This window comes from Leptodactylus fuscus, chromosome 7, assembly GCF_031893055.1.
Source record: "Leptodactylus fuscus isolate aLepFus1 chromosome 7, aLepFus1.hap2, whole genome shotgun sequence".
Lineage (NCBI taxonomy): Eukaryota > Metazoa > Chordata > Amphibia > Anura > Leptodactylidae > Leptodactylus > Leptodactylus fuscus.
Genome location: NC_134271.1, coordinates 145591505 through 145619321, shown reverse-complemented (window position 1 = coordinate 145619321; position 27817 = coordinate 145591505). Strand labels below are relative to the sequence as shown.

The 27817-nt window shown below is 44.3% G+C and overlaps 1 protein-coding gene across 1 annotated transcript in view; it reads left to right on the top strand.

Moving 5' to 3' along the window:
- The window catches only part of LOC142214623 (Fc receptor-like protein 5), a 384847-nt gene that overhangs the window by 124489 nt on the left and 232541 nt on the right, over window positions 1-27817 (top strand). Inside the window, exon 7 of the mRNA XM_075283561.1 lies at window positions 1005-1043. Coding sequence (XP_075139662.1) covers window positions 1005-1043 — 39 coding nt within the window. The remainder of the gene's footprint in view (window positions 1-1004; window positions 1044-27817) is intronic.

Below are 27817 nucleotides of genomic sequence, written 5' to 3'. Positions count from 1 at the left end.
CAATCAGCGCTGGCTCTGCCGGAGGAGGCGGAGTCTAAGGTCGGACCTGAATGGAGACTGGTGTGGAGCGATCTTAGACTCCGCCTCCTCCAGCAGAGCCAGCGCTGATTGGTCGAGTTCCGTACTCTGGCCAATCAGCACTGGCTAATGCATTGTATTGGCGTGATGAAGCAGTGCTGAATGAGTGTGCTTAGCACACACATTCAGCTCTACTTCATCGGGCTAATAGAATGCATTGGGCAATCAGCGCTGGCCAATGCATTCTATTAGCTTGATGAAGCAGAGTGTGCACAAGGGTTCAAGCGCACCCTCGGCTCTGATGTAGCAGAGCTGAGGGTGCACAAGGGTTCAAGTGCACCCTCGGCTCTCCTACATCAGAGCCGAGGGTGCGCTTGAACCCTTGTGCAGCCTCAGCTCTGCTACATCAGAGCCGAGGGTGCGCTTGAACCCTTGTGCACACTCTGCTTCATCAAGCTAATAGAATGCATTGGCCAGCACTGATTGGCCAGAGTACGGAATTCGGCCAATCAGCGCTGGCCAATGCATCCCTATGGGAAAAAGTTTAGCTCACAAAAATCACAATTACACACCCGATAGAGCCCCAAAAAGTTATTTTTAATAACATTCCCCCCTAAATAAAGGTTATCCCTAGCTATCCCTGCCTGTACAGCTATCCCTGTCTCATAGTCACAAAGTTCACATTCTCATATGACCCGGATTTGAAATCCACTATTCGTCTAAAATGGAGGTCACCTGATTTCGGCAGCCAATGACTTTTTCCAATTTTTTTCAATGCCCCCAGTGTCGTAGTTCCTGTCCCACCTCCCCTGCGCTGTTATTGGTGCAAAAAAGGCGCCAGGGAAGGTGGGAGGGGAATCGAATTTTGGCGCTCTTTACCACGCGGTGTTCGATTCGATTCGAACATGGCGAACACCCTGATATCCGATCGAACATGTGTTCGATAGAACACTGTTCGCTCATCTCTAGTAAAATATATGGCAGAGTAAGAAAGAAAAGTGCAGAGAGAATAATCCAGATAGGAGGTGAGTATAGACAATGGTCATGTCTTCTCTATGTGCATTTTTTATATAAATCACTATAAATAATTCCTTCTACCATCTATACCTTTCATTATTAAAGATTAGAGATGAACGAACAGTAAAATATTCGATATTCATTATTCGTTTCGAATAGCCGCTCAATATTCGACTATTTGAACGAATATCGAACCCCATTATAGTCTATGGGAGAAAATGCTTTGCTACAGGGGATCCCACCCTTCGACTCAGGAGGGTCACCAAGTCCACTAAGACACCACAGGAAATGATGCCAACACCTCTGCAATGCAACTGGGACAGCAGGGGAAGCATGTCTGGGGGCTTCTAACACACCACAGTCCCTCTATTACCCCAACATCACAGCCTAACAACTACACATTTTACACATTCAAAAAAAACTCTATCAACGTGGGAAAATACCTGGAAACCTTCTTTACTCCCCAAATGGATGGACACAAACCCAAATTTCAGCTCAAAAAACATTAACAAGCACCCCTTTAAATCAAGTTCCGCATGACAACCACAGATGGAATAGACAATGGGAAATCCTTCAGTCCCCACCCTGAACTGTCATAGTGTGTGTGTGTGTGTGATGTGGTAAGACCTTCCAAAATTTACTTTTCTAGCCCTCAACATGAGCCCTTCCAAATTAAGTTACAGGCCCTTAAGCTGAGCTACCAGCAGAGATTGGGGCCCTTTAGGTGACTTCATCCTTTTAACAGCAGAGTTTTTGGCCCTTTAACTTAGTTCAGCCTTGCACCAGCAGAAATTTCTTGGCCCTTGGAGTGAGTAGAGTCTTTAAAGAGCAGAGTTTTTGGCCCTTGGCATGAGTAGAGCCTTTATAAATAATAGTTTGCCCCCTTATCAGGTTATCCCTTTCCTTTACCAGAAAACAATCTTGTTCTCATCTTACTGCGCTCTCACAATGAGCTCTCCCTGTAGTAGTATAAAAGGTGGGATGATTCAGTGACGTCCATCACGCCACCTGTGCTACGACATCCTGTGCGTTACCGGTGGTGCTCTATGGCAGAGCAGGGACCTTTCAGCTCCCTGCTCTGTCATAGTATTAAGCAGTATCTGCTGCACAGCACAACACACCGATACAACAGTGGAACACCCGAGATTCAAGTCATCAGGCTGATGCTTTGGATCCCGGGGGCCCATTAGAGGATGGGGGCCCTGGGAAATTGCCCCCTCCCCCCTTTAACTTTGGCCCTGACTATACATCTCTCATACCACTTGCTACTGAATACAATCTACATGCTAAAAAGATTAACCCTTTAGCTGGGTTAAAAATGAAATGTATACAATCATTGATGCTAAATATAACAATATACATTAAGGAACACAAAATACAACTCAATTCCATTCATCTCTTGTCCACTAGTAAATCCATGAAACACATTTTCATGTCTCTCTACACAATGCTATCTAGATATCAATTTTTACCATAAAGCTCTGAGCTCTCCTATATCTTCCAGGTTTCTACATACTGGATACATTTTCTTTTCCAGCTTTTATAATCTAAATGAGGAAAGTGTAAGATATTTATACCAATAGTTATGTGTTGAAACTGCTTTGGCAACAAAGTTCTAAAGTCAGCCAGTATCTAGGTATCCAAGATTCTACACAAACCTAGACCATGTGGGTGTCAGCTACATTTACACCCAATTTTAGGGGAACCCATAAATAAAGCAAGCTGTCACCCCAAGTGACATAGTAGATGAGGTTGGATAAAGACATTAGTCCATCAAGTCCAACCTATGTCCCTACAATCCCTACAGTGTTGATCCAGGGGAAGGCAAAAAAAACCATGAGGCTCTTGGCAATTGCCCCATTTCAGGGGAAAAAATTAGAGATGAGCGAACACTAAAATGTTCGAGGTTCGAAATTCGATTCGAACAGCCGCTCACTGTTCGAGTGTTCGAATGGGTTTCGAACCCCATTATAGTCTATGGGGAACATAAACTCGTTAAGGGGGAAACCCAAATTTGTGTCTGGAGGGTCACCAAGTCCACTATGACACCCCAGGAAATGATACCAACACCCTGGAATGACACTGGGACAGCAGGGGAAGCATGTCTGGGGGCATAAAAGTCACTTTATTTCATGGAAATCCCTGTCAGTTTGCGATTTTCGCAAGCTAACTTTTCCCCATAGAAATGCATTGGCCAGTGCTGATTGGCCAGAGTACGGAACTCGACCAATCAGCGCTGGCTCTGCTGGAGGAGGCGGAGTCTAAGGTCGGACCTGAATGGAGACTGGTGTGGAGCGATCTTAGACTCCGCCTCCTCCAGCAGAGCCAGCGCTGATTGGCCGAATTCCGTACTCTGGCCAATCAGCGCTGGCCAATGCATTCTATTAGCTTGATGAAGCAGAGTGTGCACAAGGGTTCAAGCGCACCCTCGGCTCTGATGTAGCAGAGCTGAGGGTGCACAAGGGTTCAAGTGCACCCTCGGCTCTCCTACATCAGAGCCGAGGGTGCGCTTGAACCCTTGTGCAGCCTCGGCTCTGCTACATCAGAGCCGAGGGTGCGCTTGAACCCTTGTGCACACTCTGCTTCATCAAGCTAATAGAATGCATTGGCCAGCGCTGATTGGCCAGAGTACGGAATTCGGCCAATCAGCGCTGGCCAATGCATCCCTATGGGAAAAAGTTTATCTCACAAAAATCACAATTACACACCCGATAGAGCCCCAAAAAGTTATTTTTAATAACATTCCCCCCTAAATAAAGGTTATCCCTAGCTATCCCTGCCTGTACAGCTATCCCTGTCTCTTAGTCACAAAGTTCACATTCTCATATGACCCGGATTTGAAATCCACTATTCGTCTAAAATGGAGGTCACCTGATTTCGGCAGCCAATGACTTTTTCCAATTTTTTTCAATGCCCCCGGTGTCGTAGTTCCTGTCCCACCTCCCCTGCGCTGTTATTGGTGCAAAAAAGGCGCCAGGGAAGGTGGGAGGGGAATCGAATTTTGGCGCACTTTACCACGCGGTGTTCGATTCGATTCAAACATGGCGAACACCCTGATATCCGATCGAACATGTGTTCGATAGAACACTGTTCGCTCATCTCTAGAAAAAATTCCTTCCCGACTCCAAATCTGGCAGTCAGCATAAAACCCTGGATCAACGTGTCCTTACAATCTAGAGTCCATAACCCGTTATATTTTTCTCTTCAAGAAAGGCATCCAGGCCCACTTTGAACTTGTTCAGTGAATCCGCCATCACCACTTCTTGGGGCAGAGAGTTCCAGAGCCTCGCTGTTCTTACTGTGAAGAATCCCCTTCTATGTTTCTGGTGAAACCTTCTCTCCTCCAGACGTAGAGGATGTCCTCTTGTCACTGTCACTGGCCTAGGAGTAAAAATGTCCTTAGAAAGTTCTTTGTATTGTCCCTTCATGTATTTGTACATTGTTATTAGATCTCCCCGTAGACGTCTTTTCTCTAGACTGAATAACCCCAAGTTTGTTAATCTATCGTTGTACTCCAGTCCACCCATTCCCCTAATCATTTTGGTTGCCCGTCTTTGCACTTTTTCAAGTTCACTTATGTCTTTCTTGTATATCGGGGCCCAAAATTGCGCACAATATTCTAAGTGTGGCCGTACCTGTGATTTGTATAGAGGCATAACTATGTCCTTGTCATGAGAATCTAGACCTCTTTTGATGCATCCCATATTTCTATTTGCTTGGCAGCAGCTGCCTGACACTGGTCATTAAAGGTAAGCTTGTGTCCACCAAAGTCTTTTTCATTGACAGTCTTACCCAGTAATTTACTATTAAGTACATAGTCATACATTTTATTACGTCGCCCAAAGTGCATTACCTTACATATGTCAGCATTAAATTTCATTTGCCAAGTCTCCGTCCATGCTTCCAGTTTCCTTAGATCCCCTTGTATTATTCTACTATTCTCTTCATTATTGATTACCCTACAAAGTTTAGTATCATCTGCAAATATGGACACCCTACTCTGTAATATGGACACGCTGCTTTGTAAACCCTCTACCAAGTCATTAATAAAGATATTAAACAAGAGAGGACCTAATACTGACCCTTGCGGCACCCCACTGGTGACCCAATCTGAATATTTACCATTAACAAGTCCCCTGTGTTTCCTATCAGTGATCCAGTTGCTAACCAAATGCATATGTTTTCCTCCAGTCCCAAAATTCTCATTTTGCATACCAACAGTTTATGTGGAACAGTATCAAAAGCCTTTGAAAAGTTCAAATACACCACATCTACTGCATTACTCATGTCCAGATACACCACGTCTACTGCATTACCCATGTCCAGATACACCACGTCCACTGCATTATCCATGTCCAGATACACCACGTCCACTGCATTACCCATGTCCAGATACACCACGTTCACTGCATTACCCTTGTCCAGGTACACCACGTCTACTGCATTATCCATGTCCAGATACACCACGTGTACTGCATTGCCCATGTCCAGATACACCACGTGTACTGCATTGCCCATGTCCAGATACACCACATCCACTGCATTACCCATGTCCAGATACACCATATTGTTGGGGGAATCATAATACCCCAGAGATATGCTGTCTGTAAAGAAAAATTAATTAACAGGCCAAGATCGGCTACAGCCGATCTTTGACCTGGAGAATCACACAGACACATGGTGGTGGTGTATCAAAATGGATTCTGTTTAATGGTGGCTAGAACAAAGTATATATCATATGGCATAGATAGAACAGGATTGGCTAGTATAATTAGCCTAACATCTATTGGTGGAGAAGTTTGTAACAATAGCCCTGATGCATATCTATTGGATAAGAAACTGGAGAGAGGTCACACCCCCCTGAGGGCTAGCTCTACTCTAAAATGGAGTCAGTGACTGCATGGTATCAATCAAAATGGCAGCCATCAGCACATGTCTCAAATACACACCCTAGATGTCTATCTCATGGTATTCTAAAGACAATAGACATCCTGGTTCCAGACGATCTGTCTCAATCCTTTGTAAGATAGCATCACCCAATACACAGAGCATAGTATTTACATAACCAGTCTGGCAAGTCTCCAAATTGCTCATCTTTGGACAGATAGAACAATCTCAGCCCCCACCTCTATACACAATTTTTCATAAGATATTATTAGCCCCCCACAATTCCCCCATTAAGACATATGTATTTGTATCAGATGAGTACATTCAACTAGCTCCCTAGCTGCCAGATCTTCTGGATTCCCCATCTGATACCCATACAATGTCTTTCAATCATATCTATCTTTATCATAACATCTATTAAAACATATCAAAATTAACTTGGAAGAAAATACTATATACACAATATGCCCATGGCAATTTGTACAATGTTTTGCCATATCCCCATTGTCCTTTTAGGAAAGCAAAACAAAAAACAAATAATGTCCATTTCTTCATTCCTGCCGTGATTCAGGAACCTTTTTACAATGGGAAGCAGGTATCCTCCAATTTGACGGAGGTGGCAGTTGTCATCAGCACTTAGGAGGGGCCGTCTTTCTGATATGTCTTTTTACTATCACCCAATCACCACCTGCAAGCTATGTGCTCCTGGAAAAAATCAAAAGATCAAACAGGGTCTAGAATAGAAGAAACCGCCTGTTCATGTGTTACTTTCAGTCTTTGACACAAGTTCTGGACATAGCTGGCAGTACTTATCATACTTAAGTTGTGAAGTCTGGGGAAAATACAACCCTTAGTCTAAGCACCCTTCCATAAAGTACCTTGAGTGTGCACTTCAACCTTTTCTACTTTGCCTGAACTCTTTCGTCCCCTGACGAAACCTGTCAAGTACAGGTGAAACGCGCGTCGGGTCCCTTTACTGTTGGTATGTATGGAGGCTAATCTTGGATCATCTTATGTGGGCAGTCTCATAGCTATCTGTGGGTTATTACACTGATTATTTGTTGTTTTCATTTACAACACTTTATTATTGGACACTTTCAGTTTTAGCTATGGTTGAGCCCTTTGTACTATGATATTAGTGTTGCCATCTAGTGTACATTCCATGGCTGACAAGTTGGTATTTGTAGCATTGTCTACCCCTATATGATTTTGTTTTATGTTTGTTTATATATTTTGTATGTATATATGTTGCTACACCTTTTTAGGAGCACTTAATAAAAGTTAATTTTTATTCATATATTTTGTGTGGCTGGTTCACTTTGTTGCTATGGACACAAGCTCAGATATCAATTTCTTGGCAGTTACCTGCATCGTTGCTCGGCTGATCCAACCTGAGAACAAATCCACACAGACCAACACATTTGTACGTTCCAGATTCAGGCAATTGTATGTAATGTAAACTACTTGTATTCTCAAGTATGGATACAGGGATTTTGATGTGCATACGGTGTGTCTTAACTACCTGCCCTGGATTGTGTAGAGCACATATGTGACATGCTTTTACGTGATTCCCTGCAGCCCTTCCAAATCCTGAGGCAACCCATAACTTACCCACTAGTGACTCCATGGCATTTCAAGAGGCATGCACCTTACCGTGGGCCAAACCAACCATTTGGGGGTATCTATCCCCCATTTTCACATTCTGTTCACATTCTCTGGCACCAGCCTTTGTCCATTTCTTAATTTCCTCACCAGTCACCTTAGAGTACAGCCCCTTGGGGTCTGCTATTTTTCTCACCTGGTTGAGACCCTTCCATGGAAGTAGTACCGCTGCTCAATCAGCCTTCTCATTTCCAATACTCTCAGGGTCTCTTCCCTTTGTGTGAGCTCTGACTTTCACAATTGCCAACTGCTTAGGGAGCAATATGGCCGACCATCAACTGACTTACTAAGTTTCCATTCTTAATTGGTTTGCCCTGTGCCATCAGGAAGTTCCTGGACCTCCATATTGGACCATAACCATGTGCAATGCCAAACGCATACCTGGAGTCAGTGTGAATGTTTGCTGTGCTATCAGGCTCCTATAAGGTCAGCCTCTTATACTGACATGTGTGGTGGAAGGGCTTCTTATACTATGGTGTCATGTATAATGACTACAGCATACCCTGTAACAAATTTGCCTTTTTCTGTTAGGTACCTGGAACCGTCCACAAACATCTCATAGCCAGGATTCTCCAATGGGGCATCAATAACATGACTGAAGCCGCCTCTTCTGAGAGGGAGTTTAAAAAAAAAATCTCATTAGTAATAAAAAAAAATTAAAAATTCTCATCATCTACTCCCCTCCTTTTTAATCATGAGCTCCTACTGGTAAAAGAGTTGCAGGATTAAAAGTCAAATAACGCTGAAATGAGATGTTTTGAGGAGGATTGTAGAGCAAATTCCATGTTGCTCTATCTTGCCAAAGAAATATGACATCTGTCTATCTGTGTGAGGATTGCCTTACCACCGTTCTGATAGAGGAAAACACATCAGGTTCATGTATGTCTATCTGTGGCACATAAAAAAAAAAAAAAAAAAAAAACACAATTTATCAACATATCACAATAATATTCACTTAATTTCCCATAAAACATTTGCCTAATCTTTTAATACTCTGCCTGTTTCTGGCAGTGTCACATCCCCTATCACTTCTCTTGACTCTTTTAGCTAAGGTGACAATAAGAGACACTTCTAATTAGATTTCCAGTGTCTCACTTTAAGCTACAATACAATACTCTATTTGCCCTTTAGCCATTATACAATAGGACTTTTGAGACCTAATTAAGACACTAATTAAGACATTCTGTTGTTTGAGGGTCCAGCCATTGTAAGTGGCTGGCTGGCTAAAACTTGCCAAACCTGTATTCAGACTTATTTATACAATCCTAAGTAAATTCAATTCTCTACAACTTCTAATTATTTCAGAGTTACAACTAATTCATTAAATGCTCAAAATATATCAGCAGAGAAGGCAAAAACTTTAAGGGATCAATCTATCTCCCCCTCCCCCGTCATAACAAGAATTTATACACAAAAACACATTACAGAGCAGATATACGAGTGACTTCTGATCTACTTATTCAGATGTCTATCACCTTGTAGCAAATAATGCCGCAGAAATCCCACTTTTGTTTTGCAAAACTACGATTTATCTTTACCTGCGTGTACATATTAAGATAGCTCACATGCATTGCCTACCCCTTTATGGTGCCTAATCCCATATCAGAAGGATCATCTGAATAAAAATGACCAATAACATTGTACAAGTATTAGATACAACTTTTTCACAAAATAATTCCCGATTGTTAACATTCATGGATTTATAGTATAATCCCAGGGCACAAGTATAAAACCCATGTGATATACTTGATACACACAAGCACCAATAAACACTGAATACCTAGTACATGTACATGTTATATTAAGTACATCTCATATTCACCAGAACACATATATATATATTCAACGATGGAAAGGAACTCATATCTACTTGTCACCACCCTCTATGGGGTTATCAATATCTTCATCTGCTACCTGTGGAGACTGAAAATGTAACAATACAGACATAGGCAAACAGAGCATGTGCATATATCAAACACATGTAACCCATATGGGCCCATTCACTTCCATACATACATGCAAACTTCACACTGGAGCTCCAGACAACACACATCCATTAAATCATAAAGAACTTGTCAAGTTTTCATATATTTTGTACAGTGATATATCACTTATTGTCTCAGGATGGACAATATTATTTTCCTACAAATAATCACAGGGTTAGTTATAATTCCTGCACAGCTGAATATTGAGGAAAAATAAACAAACAAATCATTAGATGGCTTTGTCTTCTCATCAATGTGTATCACTGAAAAATAAACATAAATGATTATCTAAAATTTATGCCATTAATCCAATTCTAAAGACATTAAATATGATTTAAACAGCCAATACTGATACCAACATTACATATTAATATCTTTGTGCAGTTTTTGAATATTTCCATGGCAGACCCCACTCATCTAATTACCACAGATGTTCAGAACTTCTTACACTATATTTGAGATTTGCCTTGAGGGCCAAACTGCCAGACTTTTAACACTTTCCTTTACAAGATTCCAATCAAAGTTGTTACCACTGTAACATCACAATAATCTTACACAAAATCAAATACTGGCATTGACTGAAAACAGCTTACACTATAAAGTTATAAATTATTAAACCATATATTCATAATGGTCCATACATTATACCAATGATGTTACATTGTATCACTTATAGCTGAAATCTTAGCTACCTGCCGTGTCTCCCCTCCCCCCTTCTGTTGAATTCTAGCAAAACCTGTATCCTGTATACCTCTGGGGGGAGGGGCCTGACCTTCATCATCACTCACATGGCACTAACAACACAATGCCATGTGCAGACCACATTTAACCCTTTATCTGGACTGTGAGTGAGGGCTCACTATACATTCCCTTACACTAAGAAAAATATACAAACACTTAATACCTTATTTCTGTAACCATTCCTTACTTAATTTTTTTTCCAACTATCCAACATCTTATCAGCAGTTTATCACCTCCATTTCTAACTGCTCTTTCCTTAAACTATCTCTTGGGTTGATTTCCATACCGGCTGACTCTGCACTCCTCCCATTCTGTTCTTCAATTAGAGCACATTTCCCTTTGTAACTTATGCTCCTGTATCTGTCCTGCATGATCTAATCTCCATTGGTTCCCAAAATTTACTATCAAACAATCCTATCTTAGGAACCCCTGCTCTCTTAAGGATTTTTATTTATTTATTTATTTATTTTCCCTTTTTCTTTTACTTGGGCGGCAACTTCTTCTCTCTCACATCTCTATTAGTTCATATGGGGTGTACCATATCTCAGAGGGTCCCTTCCCCATACTAGCTGATGGCCAGTCAGCTGTGAGCTTCCCACCCCTCTAGGGCAATTAAGACAATAGAGGGTCACTCTTGACTACTCGAGGGTCATACATATTTCTCCCCAGGGTATCATTCTGGGGGTCATGCCGACTTCTCTTAGTGGGAGCTCCCAAACAGTCACTCTGTTTTCACTGAACTAATCTCTAATGTACAAGTTTCCGGTATCTGTGCTCAAGGCAAAACCTATTCCGAACACCCCTGAATCTTTACACGTACTTGCTACTCTCCCTTCTATGCCTCCCTATACACTTTATAACAGATGTATCAATCAAATGACAGCATGGACAGTATACAAAGAATGAGGTATAACATTCCCACCCCCTTTACAGACAATATATTCTATTGGTTCTTCCGAGCTATATAAAAATGGCGTTGATTTTATACTATATGCAACACTAACCTCACTTAACACACAGGATCTGGGACACGTAGGAACTCAGATTAATTATTTGGTAAAGCAAACACTTACCTTTCTTTCAGCGCTGATTTATTCATCTGAGGCCCATCTCCAAATCGGTTGGTGAGTGGATCAGTACACTATCGGCTGCACATCAAACGATCATCAACGCCCTCACGTTGGGCGACAATTTCTGTTGGGGGAATCATAATACCCCAGAGATATGCTGTCTGTAAAGAAAAATTAATTAACAGGCCAAGATCGGCTACAGCCGATCTTTGACCTGGAGAATCACACAGAAACATGGTGGTGGTGTATCAAAATGGATTCTGTTTAATGGTGGCTAGAACAAAGTATATATCACATGGCATAGACAGAACAGGATTGGCTAGTATAATTAGCCTAACATCTATTGGTGGAAAAGTTTGTAACAATAGCCCTGATGCATATCTATTGGATAAGAAACTGGAGAGAGGTCACACCCCCCTGAGGGCTAGTTCTACTCTAAAATGGAGTCAGTGACCGCATGGTGGCCGCATGGTATCAATCAAAATGGCAGCCATCAGCACATGTCTCAAATACACACCCTAGATGTCTATCTCATGATATTCTAAAGACAATAGACATCCTTGTTGGAGACAATTAGCTTAAATACCCTTCTCTTGTCCCTTTATCTTTAAAAGGGTCTTTGGTCTTTGATCCTTTCCTAACAATGCCCCTGGTTCCAGACGATCTGTCTCAAGCCTTTGTAAGATAGCATCACCCAATACACAGAGCATAGTATTTACATAACCAGTCTGGCAAGTCTCCAAATTGCTCATCTTTGGACAGATAGAAAAATCTCAGCCCCCACCTCTATACACAATTTTTCATAAGATATTATTAGCCCCCACAATATCCACTGCATTACCCATGTCCAGATACACCACGTCTACTGCATTACCCATGTCCAAATACACCACGTCCACTGCATTACCCATGTCCAGATACACCACGTCCACTGCGTTACCCAAGTCCAGATACACCACGTCAACTGCATTACTCATGTCCAGATACACCACGTCCACTGCATTACCCATGTCCAGATACACCACGTCTACTGCATTACCCATGTCCAAATACACCACGTCCACTGCATTACTCATGTCCAGATACACCACGTCCACTGCGTTACCCAAGTCCAGATACACCACGTCAACTGCATTACTCATGTCCAGATACACCACGTCCACTGCATTACCCATGTCCAGATACACCACGTCCACTGCGTTACCCAAGTCCAGATACACCACGTCCACTGCATTACCCAGGTCCAGATACACCACGTCCACTGCGTTACCCAAGTCTAGATACACCACGTGTACTGCATTACCCATGTCCAGATACACCACGTGTACTGCATTACCCATGTCCAGATACACCACGTGTACTGCATTACCCATGTCCAGATACACCACATCCACTGCATTACCCATGTCCAGATACACCACATCCACTGCATTACCCATGTCCAGATACACCACGTCTACTGCATTTACCATGTCCAAATACACCACGTCCACTGCGTTACCCAAGTCCAGATACACCACGTCAACTGCATTACCCATGTCCAGATACACCACGTCCACTGCATTACCCAGGTCCAGATACACCACGTCCACTGCGTTACCCAAGTCTAGATACACCACGTGTACTGCATTACCCATGTCCAGATACACCACGTGTACTGCATTACCCATGTCCATATACACCACGTGTACTGCATTACCCATGTCCAGATACACCACATCCACTGCATTACCCATGTCCAGATACACCACATCCACTGCATTACCCATGTCCAGATACACCACGTCTACTGCATTACCCATGTCCAAATACACCACGTCCACTGCGTTACCCATGTCCAGATACACCACATCTACTGCATTACCCATGTCTAGATGCACCACATCTACTGCATTAGCCATGTACAATCTTGAACTGACCTCCTCATACAAGTTGCACAGAAAAATCAAAGATGATAAGGATCCAAGTGCTACATCTAGTTCACATGCACTACCAGGTATATCATACACTGAACCTTTATAGCCTTTCAGCCCCTCTTTATGTATAGAATTTTCCAGACGTTGAGATGAGTTTCTGTTTTGTCTTATGGTCGCTAGTTTGGGATGTGACCTTACACTGCAGTACCACATGGAAAAAAACCTGAAACAAAGCTGGAATTGGAAGTGGAAGAAACATCAAGCAGTAATACTAACACATCCATAGACAGTGTGGAAGGAGTATTGTAGGATTAGGATGTTGATGACCTATTTTTACCATGTAGTTACGGTCAGCCGGCCTGGTGGTCTGATGTATTTATATGGTTACAGTCCATATCCCTGGTGGCTTAGTGTAATAGAGGTGTTAATGATGGTATCCATGGGGGTCTAGGGCAGTGAAGGGGAGAAGTAAGGGAGAGTTTAGCTTTAAATACCATATGAAGATAAAATTTCAGGGCTATTTCTATAGGAATTATTGCGTAGCATTTGTACATTTTATATCTTCGTCTCTTGATAAGTCGTCTCCAATTAGTTCTCAGAGGGATTAAATTCAGAGGTGGAAAATTTGTGTGGAATTCTTGGGGTGAAATTCCAGAGACTAATCCTAGCAAATTGTAGTAAAGTCAGTTTTTTTTTTTTTTTTGTTTTGTTTTTTTTTAATTGAAAGAATTTGAATTAAAAAAAAAAAAAAGTCATTTTTTTTTCTATTATAATTTTAATAAACTAAAAAAATAAATAATTAAAAATTGTTCTTTTTTTCAGACAATATCGGGTATACCCGGCAGAATATAATCCGTCTGACATTATCTGGATGTGTAATAATAGCTGCTGCCTTAATTGTCTTCCTTCATATAAAAGGGATGAAGAATATGGAACCGGTGGGACGTGGAGCAACAAAATGAGCAATGGACTTTAGAGCATCCTCCATCCATGTTCATATAGCTAAGATTGCACTGCCAGATGTCTACTTGGAGTCCTGCTTACCAACCATCATATTCACGTCAAGTATCTTGGATTATTATTCAAGCATTGTCTTATCTCTTTAGGTCATGCTCACCCATAAAGAGGATAGACGGAAACGTTTATGACCATTGTATCACTTTATTTCCTGATTATATTGTTCTGAAATGATTGTTTTCCTGATGAATCACTGGCCAGGTGTTATGGTCAGCAGGATTTATTAAAAAAAAACTAAAACAACTGAAAAACCCTGCAGAGCCCTCTGGGCTACTGACTGCTAAAAATTTGGTGTGAACAGTGTCTGACAGTTCCTGTTACTGCCAACTAAATTAAACAACCAGGTTTGCTCTGTTACCAATCACAGAGTCCTGTACAGTCAGAGCAGCCGCACAAATAAACAAACTGGCTAGCCTGAACTCCAGGACAAGCCAGAGACCAAGTACACCCTGTGTGTGGTAGTTCCACCCAACCAACTACTGCCAAGCCCACTCCCAGTCACCCTGTCTGAGAAGTAATGCTAGCTCACACACACTCACACTCTTTCAGGTTTCAGAATGTGATCATAGAGCGCCGGGCGTCCAGACCAGCCCCCTTATATAGGCAAGGGGCGGTCACCAGCAAATAGCCCACCTGCCCAATCCGAGCGTCTATTGGTCGACACACCAGTCCATCAAAGACTCGACCACACCCGGCTGTTGCAAGGCAGATTAACCCTTGCAACCCTGGACTGTACAGAAGAACAGGCAGCGACGCCCAGCTCATGGCCGCAGCTTCTGCACAATCCTAACACCAGGCTATAGACATACTGACCAAATTCTCAAAAGTGTCTTCTAATAAAATAACGTCTGACAGATGTTGTGTATTCAGTGGGTTTTATACCAATTCTAATAAGGAAAACTTGAAAGAAACCTGTAATGTCCATACACTGGACTCCTGACTACTTACAGTATTTGTGGATTAACTTGGTGGTTTGTACAGTCAAAATGGTTGAGCAAAAAAAAAAAAAAGGATCAAGATGAAGCAAGACTGTGATAAGCCTACAGGAGAAGTCTTTACGGGATGAGGCATATCGCTACATTAAAATGGATGATATTGTTATGGAATTCCGAGGTAGAGGAACAGATTAGATCTGAAATTCACAAGCAATCTACTATATATTATCTGACACAACCCTTGAATTCAGAGTCTAAGGCACCCCTGATGCTTTCACCAAAGCCCACGGTGAGGCAAAGATTAAATAGGTTGTCCGGGCAAAAATTTATTTTTAACATAGACAGGTGGAGGGGAAAAAAATCACTCACCTGTTGCCAGGGCTTCGGCAGCCTCCCAGCATGGTCCAGTCCTGTTGCTTCTCAAAGAGAAACTGCTCACCAGCTGTGGTGTCCCGGTTCCCTTCTGCTGAAGCCACCGATTGGCTTCAGCAGTCACATGACTAATGAGACTAACCATCAGCCTTAGCGGCCCCAGAAAGAGACCCCGGGATGACTCAGTAGTGACGTCAGATTCCCTTCGCTGAGGTCGCCGATTGGTCTCAGTGGTCAAGTGCGGCGGGGTCTTCTGCTGGACCGGGAAGACCAGATTTCACCGGGAGTCAGTGGAGCAGCTGTGAAAGTTATGATTTTTATAACATTTTTTCACTGTCCCCAGCCGATTTAAAATTAAAATATATTGTCTAATTTTGCATGGACAACCCCTTTAATTTATAAGCAGAGGGAGTAAGGTTGGCTAAGGGTTAGAGGTAGGCTTAGAGAGAGAGAAAGGAGGAGGGAGGGGAGGGGTCAGTAGGGATCAGGATGGGCGGGGCATAGGAGATAATGTGATACATAATTAACAATTACAAGAACATAACATTGTTACAATATCAGCTATAACCACAAATGAGATAAAAGAAGAGAGAGTTCCATTGATCAACTTTTAGATTAGAGATGTAGTAACAGGTGGTGACAATAAATGTTGATACAAGGTTAACAATCAGAGCTTTACTCCAGGTTTCCATAACAACCCAGCCATTTTTATTCACTGCTGTAGGTCAACTTTAAAGGGGCAGGGCGCTGTGGATGACACTGTTACACAAGGTCACATACACACAGCTTTACTCCAGGTATCCATAACAACCAATTGCAGGTTTTTCACTGATATCCAAACTGAGATACACATAATCACATGATGCTTATGGATACACACAAACAACATACAAAATACACCAGTGCAAAACTGGACAATCCTCATGGGGCCACTACACAAACAAAAAATGAAACCTACCCGTGTGAACCCGGGTCCTCCTGCTAGTTACTTATATCTGCCAAAATGTTTAACTTTTAATTATCTACAAATTTAAAAATGGTTATGTTCATGGGAATACCCCTTTAACTACTATATTTCCTTATAAAATGTTGAGTTCTAAGGATAATTGATTGATCCAACTTGATGCAGGTTGCTCGGTGATCATTGTCATCTGATCTAAAATTAGGGTCATGACTAGAGATGAGCGAACAGTAAAATATTCGATGTTCAGTATCCGTTTCGAATAGCCGCTCAATATTCGACTATTCGAACGAATATTGAACCCCATTATAGTCTATGGGAGAAAATGCTTCGTTTAACCACTTCCCGACATGCGCCGTAATAGTACGGCGCATGTCGGGTCTGTATCTATGGCGATCACCCGGGAGCCGGGCGGCCGCCATAGCCGCCGGGTGTCTACTGCTTTACTGCTAAAAAATTGATTTGCATGCCCCTGTGGGGGTATACATGAAAAAAAAAAATTTAATAAAAAAAAAAAAATATTACTACATTCAGAAGTAGGGGCTAGGGTTGTAGGAGGAGGAGGAGGAGGAGGAGGATGAGAAGGATGAGGAGGAAGAGTAAATTGGGTGCTGGCAGCTTCTCTCCAGTACCTGGACTCTGGAGTGGATACCCAGCTGGATATCCACGTCCACGTCCTCGCCCATGTCCCCTGCTGCTACTGGCGAGGGGCACTACTGACAGCCTCTCTCCAGTACTTTGACTCTGGAGTGGATACCCAGCGGAATATCTATGCCCACGTCCTCGCCCACGTCTCTTGCTGCTACCAACCAGGGGCACTGCTGGCAGCCTCTCTCCAGTACCTGGACTCTGGAGTGGATACCCAGCTGGGTATCCACTTCCTCGCCCACGTATCCTGGTGCTGACGAGGGGCACTGCTGGCAGCCTCTCTCCAGTACCTAGACTCTGGAGTGGATACCCAGCTGGATATCCACGTCCACATCCTCGCCCACGTCTCCTGCTACTAGCGACCAGGGGCACTGCTGGCAGCCTCTCTCCAGTATCCGGACTGGATATACAGCTGGGTATCCACTTCCACGTAGAGATGAACGAGTAGTGTTCGATCGAGTAGGTGTTCGATCGAATACTACGGTATTCGAAATACTCGCACTCGATCGAACACTACTAGCTGTTCGAAGTTTAAGGTTAGATGCAGAACCAGCGTTGATTGGCAGAATGCTATACATTCTGCCAATCAATGCTGGTTCTTCTCTTAACTTTAGAAGTCTTCTCTGTGCAGCTTCCCCGCGGCTTATAGTGCGGACATGCGCAGTCGGCTCTGCCCAGGCCCGATGCCTGGCAGAGTGAATTCAGAGCCGGAAAATGCCGCGGGGACGCTGCACGGAGAAGACTTCTTGGAGAATCCAGCCCGACCCTCACTCGTGGACTTGGTAAGTATAATTTGATTGAACGTTGCCTACCCCTGAAACGAGCATTTTCCCCCCATAGACTATAACAGGGTTCGATATTCAATTCGAGTAGTCGAATATTGAGGGACTACTCAAAACGAATATCGAACCTCAAACATTTTACTGTTCGCTCATCTCTAGAGGTCACATGTTTTCGGCAGCCAATGGGTTTTTTCAATTTTTTTTCACTGCCTCCGTTGTCGTAGTTCCTGTCCCACCTCCTCTGCACAGTTATTGGTGCAAAACACGCGCCAGGGAAGGTGGGAGGGGATACGGATTTTTACTGCATATGCGGCTGTTAGGACTGTGCGGCAACTGCGGCCGAGGGGTCGGGTCGCAGCCCGTCTCTCTGCGGTAGCGTATTGCCGCCTGTCACCAGTGGCGGATCCAGGGTTTGCGGGGCCCTGGGCAATTGACTTTGGCGGGGCCCTACTTACTGGGGGTCTCGCACTTCTAACCTGTACTTACCAACTGTTGAAGACTAGAAAGAGGGAACAAAATGCAGCGCGCCGCAGCAAATTAGGCCCCGCCCACTTTTATGTTGACTCCACCCATTCTCATTCAATTTTCATGTGATTCCACACAGTATAATCCTCCCGTAAAGTCACCTGTAAATTATATCTCCCCCCATTTTCATATACACCCTTCATCTACCCCTAGTTTCATGTCCCCCCCCTCTATCTCTGTCCCCAGTTTCATGCCATTCTCCCCCTTTATCTGCCCACAGTTTCATTTCCCCCCCGTCTCTGCCCCAGTGTCATGCTGTTCTCTCCCCCCTTCATCTGCCCCAGTGTCATGCCGCTCTCCCCCCTCCATCTGCCCCAGTGTCATGCTGTTCTCTCCCCCTCTATCTGCCCCAGTGTCATGCTGTTCTCCCCCCCTTCATCTGCCCCAGTGTCATGCCATTCTCCCCCCTCCATCTGCCCCAGTGTCATGCTGTTCTTCCCCCCTTCATCTGCCCCAGTGTCATGCCATTCTCCCCCCTCCATCTGCCCTAGTGTCATGCTGTTCTTCCCCCCTTCATCTGCCCCAGTGTCATGCCATTCTCCCCCCTCCATCTGCCCTAGTGTCATGCCGTTCTCCCCCTCTTCATCTGTCCCAGTGTCATGCCGTTCTCCCCCTCCATCTGCCCCAGTGCCATGCCGTTCCCCCTCCTCCATCTGCCCCAGTGTCATGCCGTTCTCCCCCTCCATCTGCCCCAGTGTCATGCTGTTCTCCCTCCTCCATCTGCCCCAGTGTCATGCTGTTCTCCCCCCTCCATCTGCCCCAGTGCCATGCCGTTCTCACTCACACACACTCACCATTCCTCGTTCCCTCGCAGCTCTCTCCCTCATACACATATTGTAGCCGCGATGTGATGACGTCATCACATCGCGGCTACAAATGCCGGAGGCCCGGAGCTCAGCGTTAAAGCCGGAGCTGAGCTGTGACAGCTCCGGCTTTAAACGCCTATGCATTCAGCTCATCAGCGTCCTACCGCCGATGAGCTGAAATACATAGGCGTTTAAAGCAGGAGCTGTCAGCTCCTGCTTTAACGCTGAGCTCAGTTGGAGTCGGGACATGCCGACTGGGACCATTGTGTTCGGTCCCGGCCGCGCCGCGGGGCCCCGCTAAGCACGGGGCCCCGGGCGGTTGCCCGGCTCGCCCGGCCCTGAATCCGCCCCTGCCTGTCACTCCCTCCTTGTGCGGCAGTCAGGTTTAGCAAGGGTTAAACCCTCTTGCAGCTGGAGGGTGTGGTCAGGCTGTGACTGACAGTCGTGTTGACCAATCACCTCCGTCTTGGGCAGCTGGCTTGGCCGAAAGTGGACCGCCCTTTCCCTTTATAAAGAGGGAGGTTCCTCAGCCCGCTGCCCTAATGTCAATTCTTAAATGCACTGCGTGTGCTTAGGCTAGCTAGATAGAAAATTTGTTAGGCAGAAATTTTAGTTCAGGTAGAACTCTATTTCTAAAAACTTTAAGTTGGTAACTGCTAGGTGTGCCTCAGGAAACCACTGTGTGCACACTAGCTAATTGTGGGCAGTCTAGCACAGGAGTGCTGTCTAGACTGAGTCCTTGTGCGGCTGCTCTGACCTACACAGGCCGCTGTGATTGAACAGAACGAACTAGGGTGTGTAGAGGGCTGGCAGTGGCGTCTAACTGTCAGATCCTGGTCACACCAGTGCGCTTCTGTGGTCCAGAGCCCAGCGGGCTCCTTAGGGTTTCATTTGTTTGTTTTTCTTATTAAACCCAGCAAACCATAACAGCGGCCTGGTATTCTATTGTGAACGAATACATCGAACGCCATGATATTTGATTGAATACCTATTTGATCGAACGGCGTTTGCTCATCTCTACCTGCTACCTAACACCCCACGCACTACCTCTCATTCACTACATGGGGATTATATACAGTAGTGAAGCCACCTCTAATAAATGTTCGCTGATTTCTGGTCTGGAAGCATTCAATAGGCATGTACTGAGGCATCTAAATGGCTACAGCAGCAACTGTTTCAGAAACCAATCCCAGCAGTTAGTGGTGTTTTCCGCAGAGCTTATGCCACGTTGATGCCTGGCAGAGTGAATTCAGAGCCGGAAGACGCCGTGGAGAAGCTGCGTGGAGAAGACTTCTAAAGGTAAGAGAAGAACCAGCGTTGACTGGTCAACTGTATAGCATTCAGCCAATCAATGCTGGTTCTGCATCAAACTTTTCCATTCGAATACCGAGTGGTACTCGATCGAGTACGAGTATTTCGAATACTACTCGCTCATCTCTACTGTTGTGCTTTGTAAATCCTGACATATCAATTACACTCACGAAACACTGGCATTTTCCATATATGTGTAATAGGGACAGAAAGTTTGCAGATGAAAATTCTGCAGTTTGTGAAAAGAAAAAAAACTTTTTTTCACTCCCTCCATGTTATCCATATACCGTAACATGACAAGGAAATTGTTGCTGGAGTTCTGTCAGAGATCCCTTACAAGGACTTTTGATCTAGGAAACAGCTTTTTCTAGTTCCCTATAGGTAAGTGTCTGGGTAATACACAGGACTGGCCTTAGGGCTGGTGGGACCTGTGCACACCGTATAGTCCTAATGGAAGGTGTCACAGAGAACACAATAGCAGAAGCTTGTGACCATCAAGGATCCTAATATCACTTGTATAGCAGTCTTATGTATACATTCTATAAGAATCTTAGTAGACGACGTTATTTATGGATCTGCTTACTTGGTCTCTGTGTGTGTTGGGATTATTTATGTAGCATTAGTGACAATTACTTATTGTGTTACAGTTCTACATAGACAATGTATAGTACGGTATAGTATATATGCAGGGTAAGGTCAGTGTAGTGCACCATAGTGTATAGGGCTTAGTATTACTGTATGCCCACACATTATATAAATGTCACAGGAAGTATTACATATGGTTTCTTATAACCAAAGCTCAGTCCTGATGATACATCTCATGGTCAAGCTCACACCTATATATAGTCATGTTATAATATACTAACTACTTCCTTCCTGTAACTTGCAGACAAAATACAGCAAGAAACCAACTTGTCTTAGTAGACCGGGCAGCGTTGTCTCCATCCATCATGGCCACAGAGATGTCCGTCTTATTACTCTGTAAGTACAATGATCTTCATGTCTTTCGGTCTGTGATGGGGAATTATAAGAAGGGGTTAATAATCTCCTATAAATCCCGGACATTACTACAAGTTACCGGGCTACAGTCATGGCCAAAAGTTTTGAGAATGACACAAATCTTCTATTGTCACATGATTTGCTGCCCTCTGGTTTTTCTGTGTGTTTGTCAGATGTTTTTATCACACACAGAAATAGAATTGCAATCATATTATGAGTAATAAAAGCTTATAGTGACAGTTAGAATGAGTTAATGCAGCGTTGCAATATTTGCAGTGTTGACCCTTCTTCTTCAGGACCTCTGCAATTCTCCCTGGCATGCTCTCAATCAACTTCTGGACCAAATCCTGACTGATAGCCGTCCATTCTTGCACAATCAATGCTTGCATTTTGTCAGAATTTGTAGGTTTTTGTTTGTCCGCCCGTCTCTTGATGATTGACCACAAGTTCTCAATGGGATTAAGATCTGGGAAGTTTCCAGGCCATGGACCCAAAATCTCTATGTTTTGTTCCCTGAGCCATTTAGTTATCACTTTTGCTTTATGGCAAGGTGCTCCATCATGCTGGAAAAGGCATTGTTGATCACCAAACTGCTCTTGGACGGTTGGGAGAAGTTGATCTTGGAGGACATTCTGGTACCATTCTTTATTCATGGCTGTGTTTTTAGGCAAGACTGTGAGAGAGCCGATTCCCTTGGCTGAGAAGCAACCCCACACATGAATGGTTTCAGGATGCTTTACAGTTGGCATGAGACAAGACTGGTGGTAGCGCTCACCTCGTCTTCTCCGAATAAGCTGTTTTCCAGATGTCCCAAACAATCGAAAAGGGGATTCATCAGAGAAAATGACTTTACCCCAGTCCTCAGCAGTCCACTCCCTGTACCTTTTGAAGAATATCAGTCTGTCCCTGATGTTTTTTCTGGAGAGAAGTGGCTTCTTCGCTGCCCTCCTTGAGACCAGGCCTTGCTCCAAGATTCTCCGCCTCACAGTGCGTGCAGATGCACTCACACCTGCCTGCTGCCATTCCTGAGCAAGCTCTGCACTGCTAGTAGCCTGATCCCGCAGCTGAAACACTTTTAAGAGATGGTCCTGGCGCTTGCTGATCTTTCTTGGGCGCCCTGGAGCCTTTTTGCCAACAATGGAACCTCTCTCCTTGAAGTTCTTGATGATGCGATAGATTGTTGACTGAGGTGCAATCTTTCTAGCTGCGATACTCTTCCCTGTTATGACTATGATTAAGGGGCTACAATAACGCCCCGAAACGCGTCAGTCAGACATCATTTCATCTCTGCCATCATGCATACTTGTATTTGATTTTATGGAGCGGCTCATGCTCCGGAAAACTTTTTCATAATAAAAGTTATGTTTTATACAAAGGAATAGATGCTGGATTTTTTCAATTCATGGACGCTTTTACTCTTCCCTGTTAGGCCATTTTTGTGCAGTGCAATGATGACTGCACGTGTTTCTTTAGAGATAACCATGGTTATCAGAAGAGAAACAATGATGCCAAGCACCAGCCTCCTTTTCAAGTGTCCAGTGGTGTCATTCTTACTTAATCATGACAGATTGATCTCCAACCCTATCCTCATCAACACCCACACCTGTGTTAATGGAGCAATCACAGAAACAATGTTAACTGGTCCTTTTAAGGCAGGGCTGCAATGATGTTGAAATGTGTTTTGGGGGATAAAGTTCATTTCCTAGGCAAATATTGACTTTGCAAGTAATTGCTGTTAAGCTGATCAATCTTTATAACATTCTGGAGTATATGCAAATTGCCATTAGGAAAACTGAAGCAGTAGACTTTGTAAAAATTAATATTTGTATCATTCTCAAAACTTTTGGCCATGACTGTACACCCCAAGTCTCCCCTCCTATGTCCTCTATACGGCTGTGCACAGGTCTAATGTCAGCTGTGACTACTCCTCATATACCTCCATTACTATGTACTAGTCACTATTATTGTGCTGGAATATCTGATCTTAGATGCTGTGAAGTGAAGAGATTGAGGAGATTATTAGGATTATTATGGCTACACGTTACTGATAATTATAGTAATACACAGTCTACCAATAAGTATTTGGACACCCATGCAAATGAAGATGTCTGTGGCTGTGATGTCACGCCTTGGTCCCAGTGCATGGTAAACTCAACGCCGACGCCTATTGCGCTATTTTAGATAACGGCGTGCTTCCTACATTTTGTCGGCTCTATGGGTCAGACCAATGTTACTTCCAAGATGATAACACCAGCTGTCATGTAGCGAGGTCTACCATGGCTTGGTACAGTGACAATCAGGTTAACCGACTAGACTGACCTGCCCAGAGCTTAGATTTCAGACGGACTCCTATGTTGATCCCGAAGAATAATGAGATTTTTAGATGTAAATAAAAGTTAGTAAATTGTAGTTATTAGAGATGAGTGAACAGTAAAATGTTCGATATTCGTTTCGAATAGCCACTTAATATTCGATTATTCGAACAAATATTGAACCCCATTATAGTCTATGGGGAAAAATGCTTCGTTTCCGGGGATCCCACCATTCGACTCAGGAGAGTCACCGAGTCCACTATCACACTTCAGCAAATGATGCCAAAACCTCTGCAATGCAACTGGGACAGGAGGGGAAGCATGTCTGGGGGCATCTAACAAGCCCAAGTCACTGTATTATGTTGAACCTGCTACACACTCAGCTCTGCTGTATCGGACTGCTACATCTGAGATCGGACCACAATGGAAACTGCTGTGGACGGATCTTAGACTCCGCCTCCTCCAGCAGAACAAGCGTTGATTGGCCGAATGCTGTACACTGGCCAATCAATGCTGGTCAATGCATTCCTATGGGAAAAAGTCAGCTCGCGCATATCGCAAGCTGACAGGGATCCCGACGAGATAGAGCCCCAAAGAGCTAGGTGAGTAACATTCCCACCTAAATAAAGGTAATCCCTAGCTAACCCTGCCTGTACATCTGTCCCTGTCTCACAGTCACATAGTTCACAGTCCCAAATTAATCGAATGTTAAATCCACCATTCGTCTAAATTGGAGGTCACATGATTTCGGCCGCCAATTCCTTTTTCCAATGTTTTTTCCGATACCTCCGTTGTCGTAGTTCCTGTCCCACCTCCCCTGCACAGTTATTGGTGCAAAAAATGCGCCAGGGAAGGTGGGAGGGGACACGACTTTTGACTGCGTTTGCCTCAAGATATTCGATTGTAATCGAATACCTCGAACGGCCTGATATTCCATCGAATATGTATTGAATCGAACGGTGTTCGCTCATCTCTAGTAGTTATTAGAGATGAGCGAACGCCGTTCGATCAAATAGGTATTCAATCGAATATCATGGCGTTTGATGTAATCGTTCGAATCGAATACCATGCGACATATGTAGTAAAAATTTGTGTCCCCTCCCACAAACATGTTGTCAGGATACGGAGTCGCCGCGGTCTCCTTGCTGCGCGGCGTCTCCCTGGGAGATGTGTTAGGAGTTCTATTGGGTGTGCTTAGGTCATTAAGGGTTAATCTTTCCTTGCCTTCAGTCTCCATGCCATTAGCCATCAGGTGTGTTCTCTGCTGCTATTTAAACCCCACCCAGGCATGGATCCTTGCAGCCATTCACTTGTGTTTCCTGGTCCCCCTGCTCAGTCTGTTTCCCTGTCTGTTTGTATTCGGTCTGTTCCTTGGTTATATACCCGGTTTGTATTTTTGACTATCCCTTGTCTTTTGATTCGGTACCTTTATTATATCTCCTGGCTTGACCTCTTGCTCGTCTGACCTCGCCTTCTCTTCTGTGTCTTGCTGGGACTTGTGGTCCTCCCTGGTTCCATGCTGTTTAGTCTTTTGTTTTGCATTGCAGTTACACTGTGCTTTCTGTTTAGGTGTGACCCCGTGACTCCAGTCCCTAGGACTTTCAGGGCCTCCTCTTCCCTTATCCTAGCCGCCGGGATAGAAGCGTAAGGAGTCGTGGTAGGCGCACTTCAATTAGGAAGTGCATTGGTCTGCCTCATGTCAGATATTACAGCATAGTTATAGCTGCAGGGCCTACGACCCCTTTTGTCATTAGTTGCACAGTGTTGCTTTCCCAGCTGTGTCACTTTGCACTGCCTGACCCTGACTCCAATCCTTACACATGTGACCTCCCAATTCATAAGAACGGTCACCGCACAAATCGCCATTTTCGCGTTTAGAGATAGGGAGAGAAACATATCTGCTGAGGGCTAGATAGCGATTAGCTTCAGATAGGCAGGGAAGAACTAAAGAAGAAAACCAACAGCTCTTCTCAGAGCTATACACTGTAGGGACCATCAGTCCAGCTTTCCCTGGACGGTGGAAAACAGGGATACACAACAGATACAAGTTCATATATAGCAGAGAAACAGCTTTCATTGTTGGCTGTCCGCACACAGAGTAGCTGGAATACACAACAGTGACTAGATCATATAGAGCTGCAAAAAGTCTTGCATTTTGGGGGGCCTAAATATAAGCAGCAATCCACAGCAATTACAAGTCCATATAGCTGGGGGAAAAAAACCTTGAATTTTGGGGGGCCAGAAAAATAGCAGCAATCCACTGCATTTACAAGTCCATATAGCTGGGGGAAAAAAACCTTGAATTTTGGGGGGCCAGAAAAATAGCAGCAATCCACTGCATTTACAATTTGAATTTTTTTGGGGGGAGCTGAAAAAAGCAGAAACCCACTGCATTTACAAGTCCATATAGCTGAAAAAATCCTTGAATTTTTTTGGGGGGGCTGAAAAAAAGCAGCAATCCACTGCATTTACAAGTTCATATAGCTGATAAAAAACCTTGAATTTTGTTGTTTCTTGAAAATTGCAGCAATCCACTGCAGTTACTTCTTGCTATATACATGCAAAGCAGCTTTTCAAGCTGTGTAACCCCAAAAGAAGGATACAGAGCAAATAGGTCAGGCTATGTGTGCTCAATCCAGATATCCAGAGTGTGTAACCCCAAAACCTAGGTGGGAGACACCGAAATTCAGTCAGGTTATGTCTGCTCAATCCAGATATCCAGGGTGTGTCCCCAAAACCTAGGTTGGAGACCCAGAAATTCAGTCAGGCTATATCAGCTCAATTTAATTATGCCTTTGTCTCTTGAAAAGCAACCCAACATGAAGTCAGCCATGTTTGCCAGTGTGTTACTTGGCATGACTTTGCTGCCCCCAACTGTAAGGGTCACTCTCCATTTCCTCCATTTTCCACTCCCCTTCACACCATCCGTGCTGAAGCAATGGGATGCACTGAAGTGCACCCTCAAGCCTTGTGTGGGACAGTGACATCAAATGCCACTTCATCCACCTCGTCTTCCTCCGCCAGCAAACGGTGCGAAAATGAGAGGAGTGCGCTCTGAATGTTTTCTGCCTAGCAGAGGCTACTTCTCACTTACGAAAATGGCCACACTTTGACCAGTATATCAGGCACAATGGTGTAGGTTTCAAAGAACCATTGCACCAACAAGTTGAAAACGTGGGCCATGTGTGCACCGTGTTTGAGTCTGGCAAGCTCCAGATCTGCTACCAGATTCCGGCCATTATCACATACGAAAAATGCCTGGCCCCAGGTGCAGCAGAGACAAACACATTGCCATCTCAGCCAGGATGGCATCCCTGACCTCGGAGGCAGTGTGCTGTCTGTCACCCAAGCTGATGAGCTTCAGCACGTCCTGCTGACATCTCCCCCCGCCAGTGTTACAGCATTTGCCGCTAGTAGCTGGGGTGGAGGTTGCAGCGTAGTAGGCTTTCAGTTAACTCCTGCCATGAATTTTGGGCTGGGAGAGGAGATAGGCCACCCCAGTTTGAACCCCGGGCCCAGACTCCACTACATTCACCCGGCCTGTCATTAAAGATAAGCAGCATCCCTGACCACAGGCGCTTGTCCATGCGTCGGTGGTCAAGTGGACCTTGCAGCAAAGCGCGGAGCTCTGGGCCCGACTAATGTTATGGGACACATGCAGGCGCAAGGTGGGGACAGCACACCAAGAGATGTAGTAACGGCTAGGCCCAGCATAGGGAGGTGCCCCAGCTGCCATCTGCTGACGGAAGGCCTGGGTATCCAGAAGCATAAACACCATCATCTCCAGGGACAGCAGTTTTTCGATGAGGCCGTTAAAGACTTGGGCATGTGGGTGGCTTGTGCTGTACTTCTG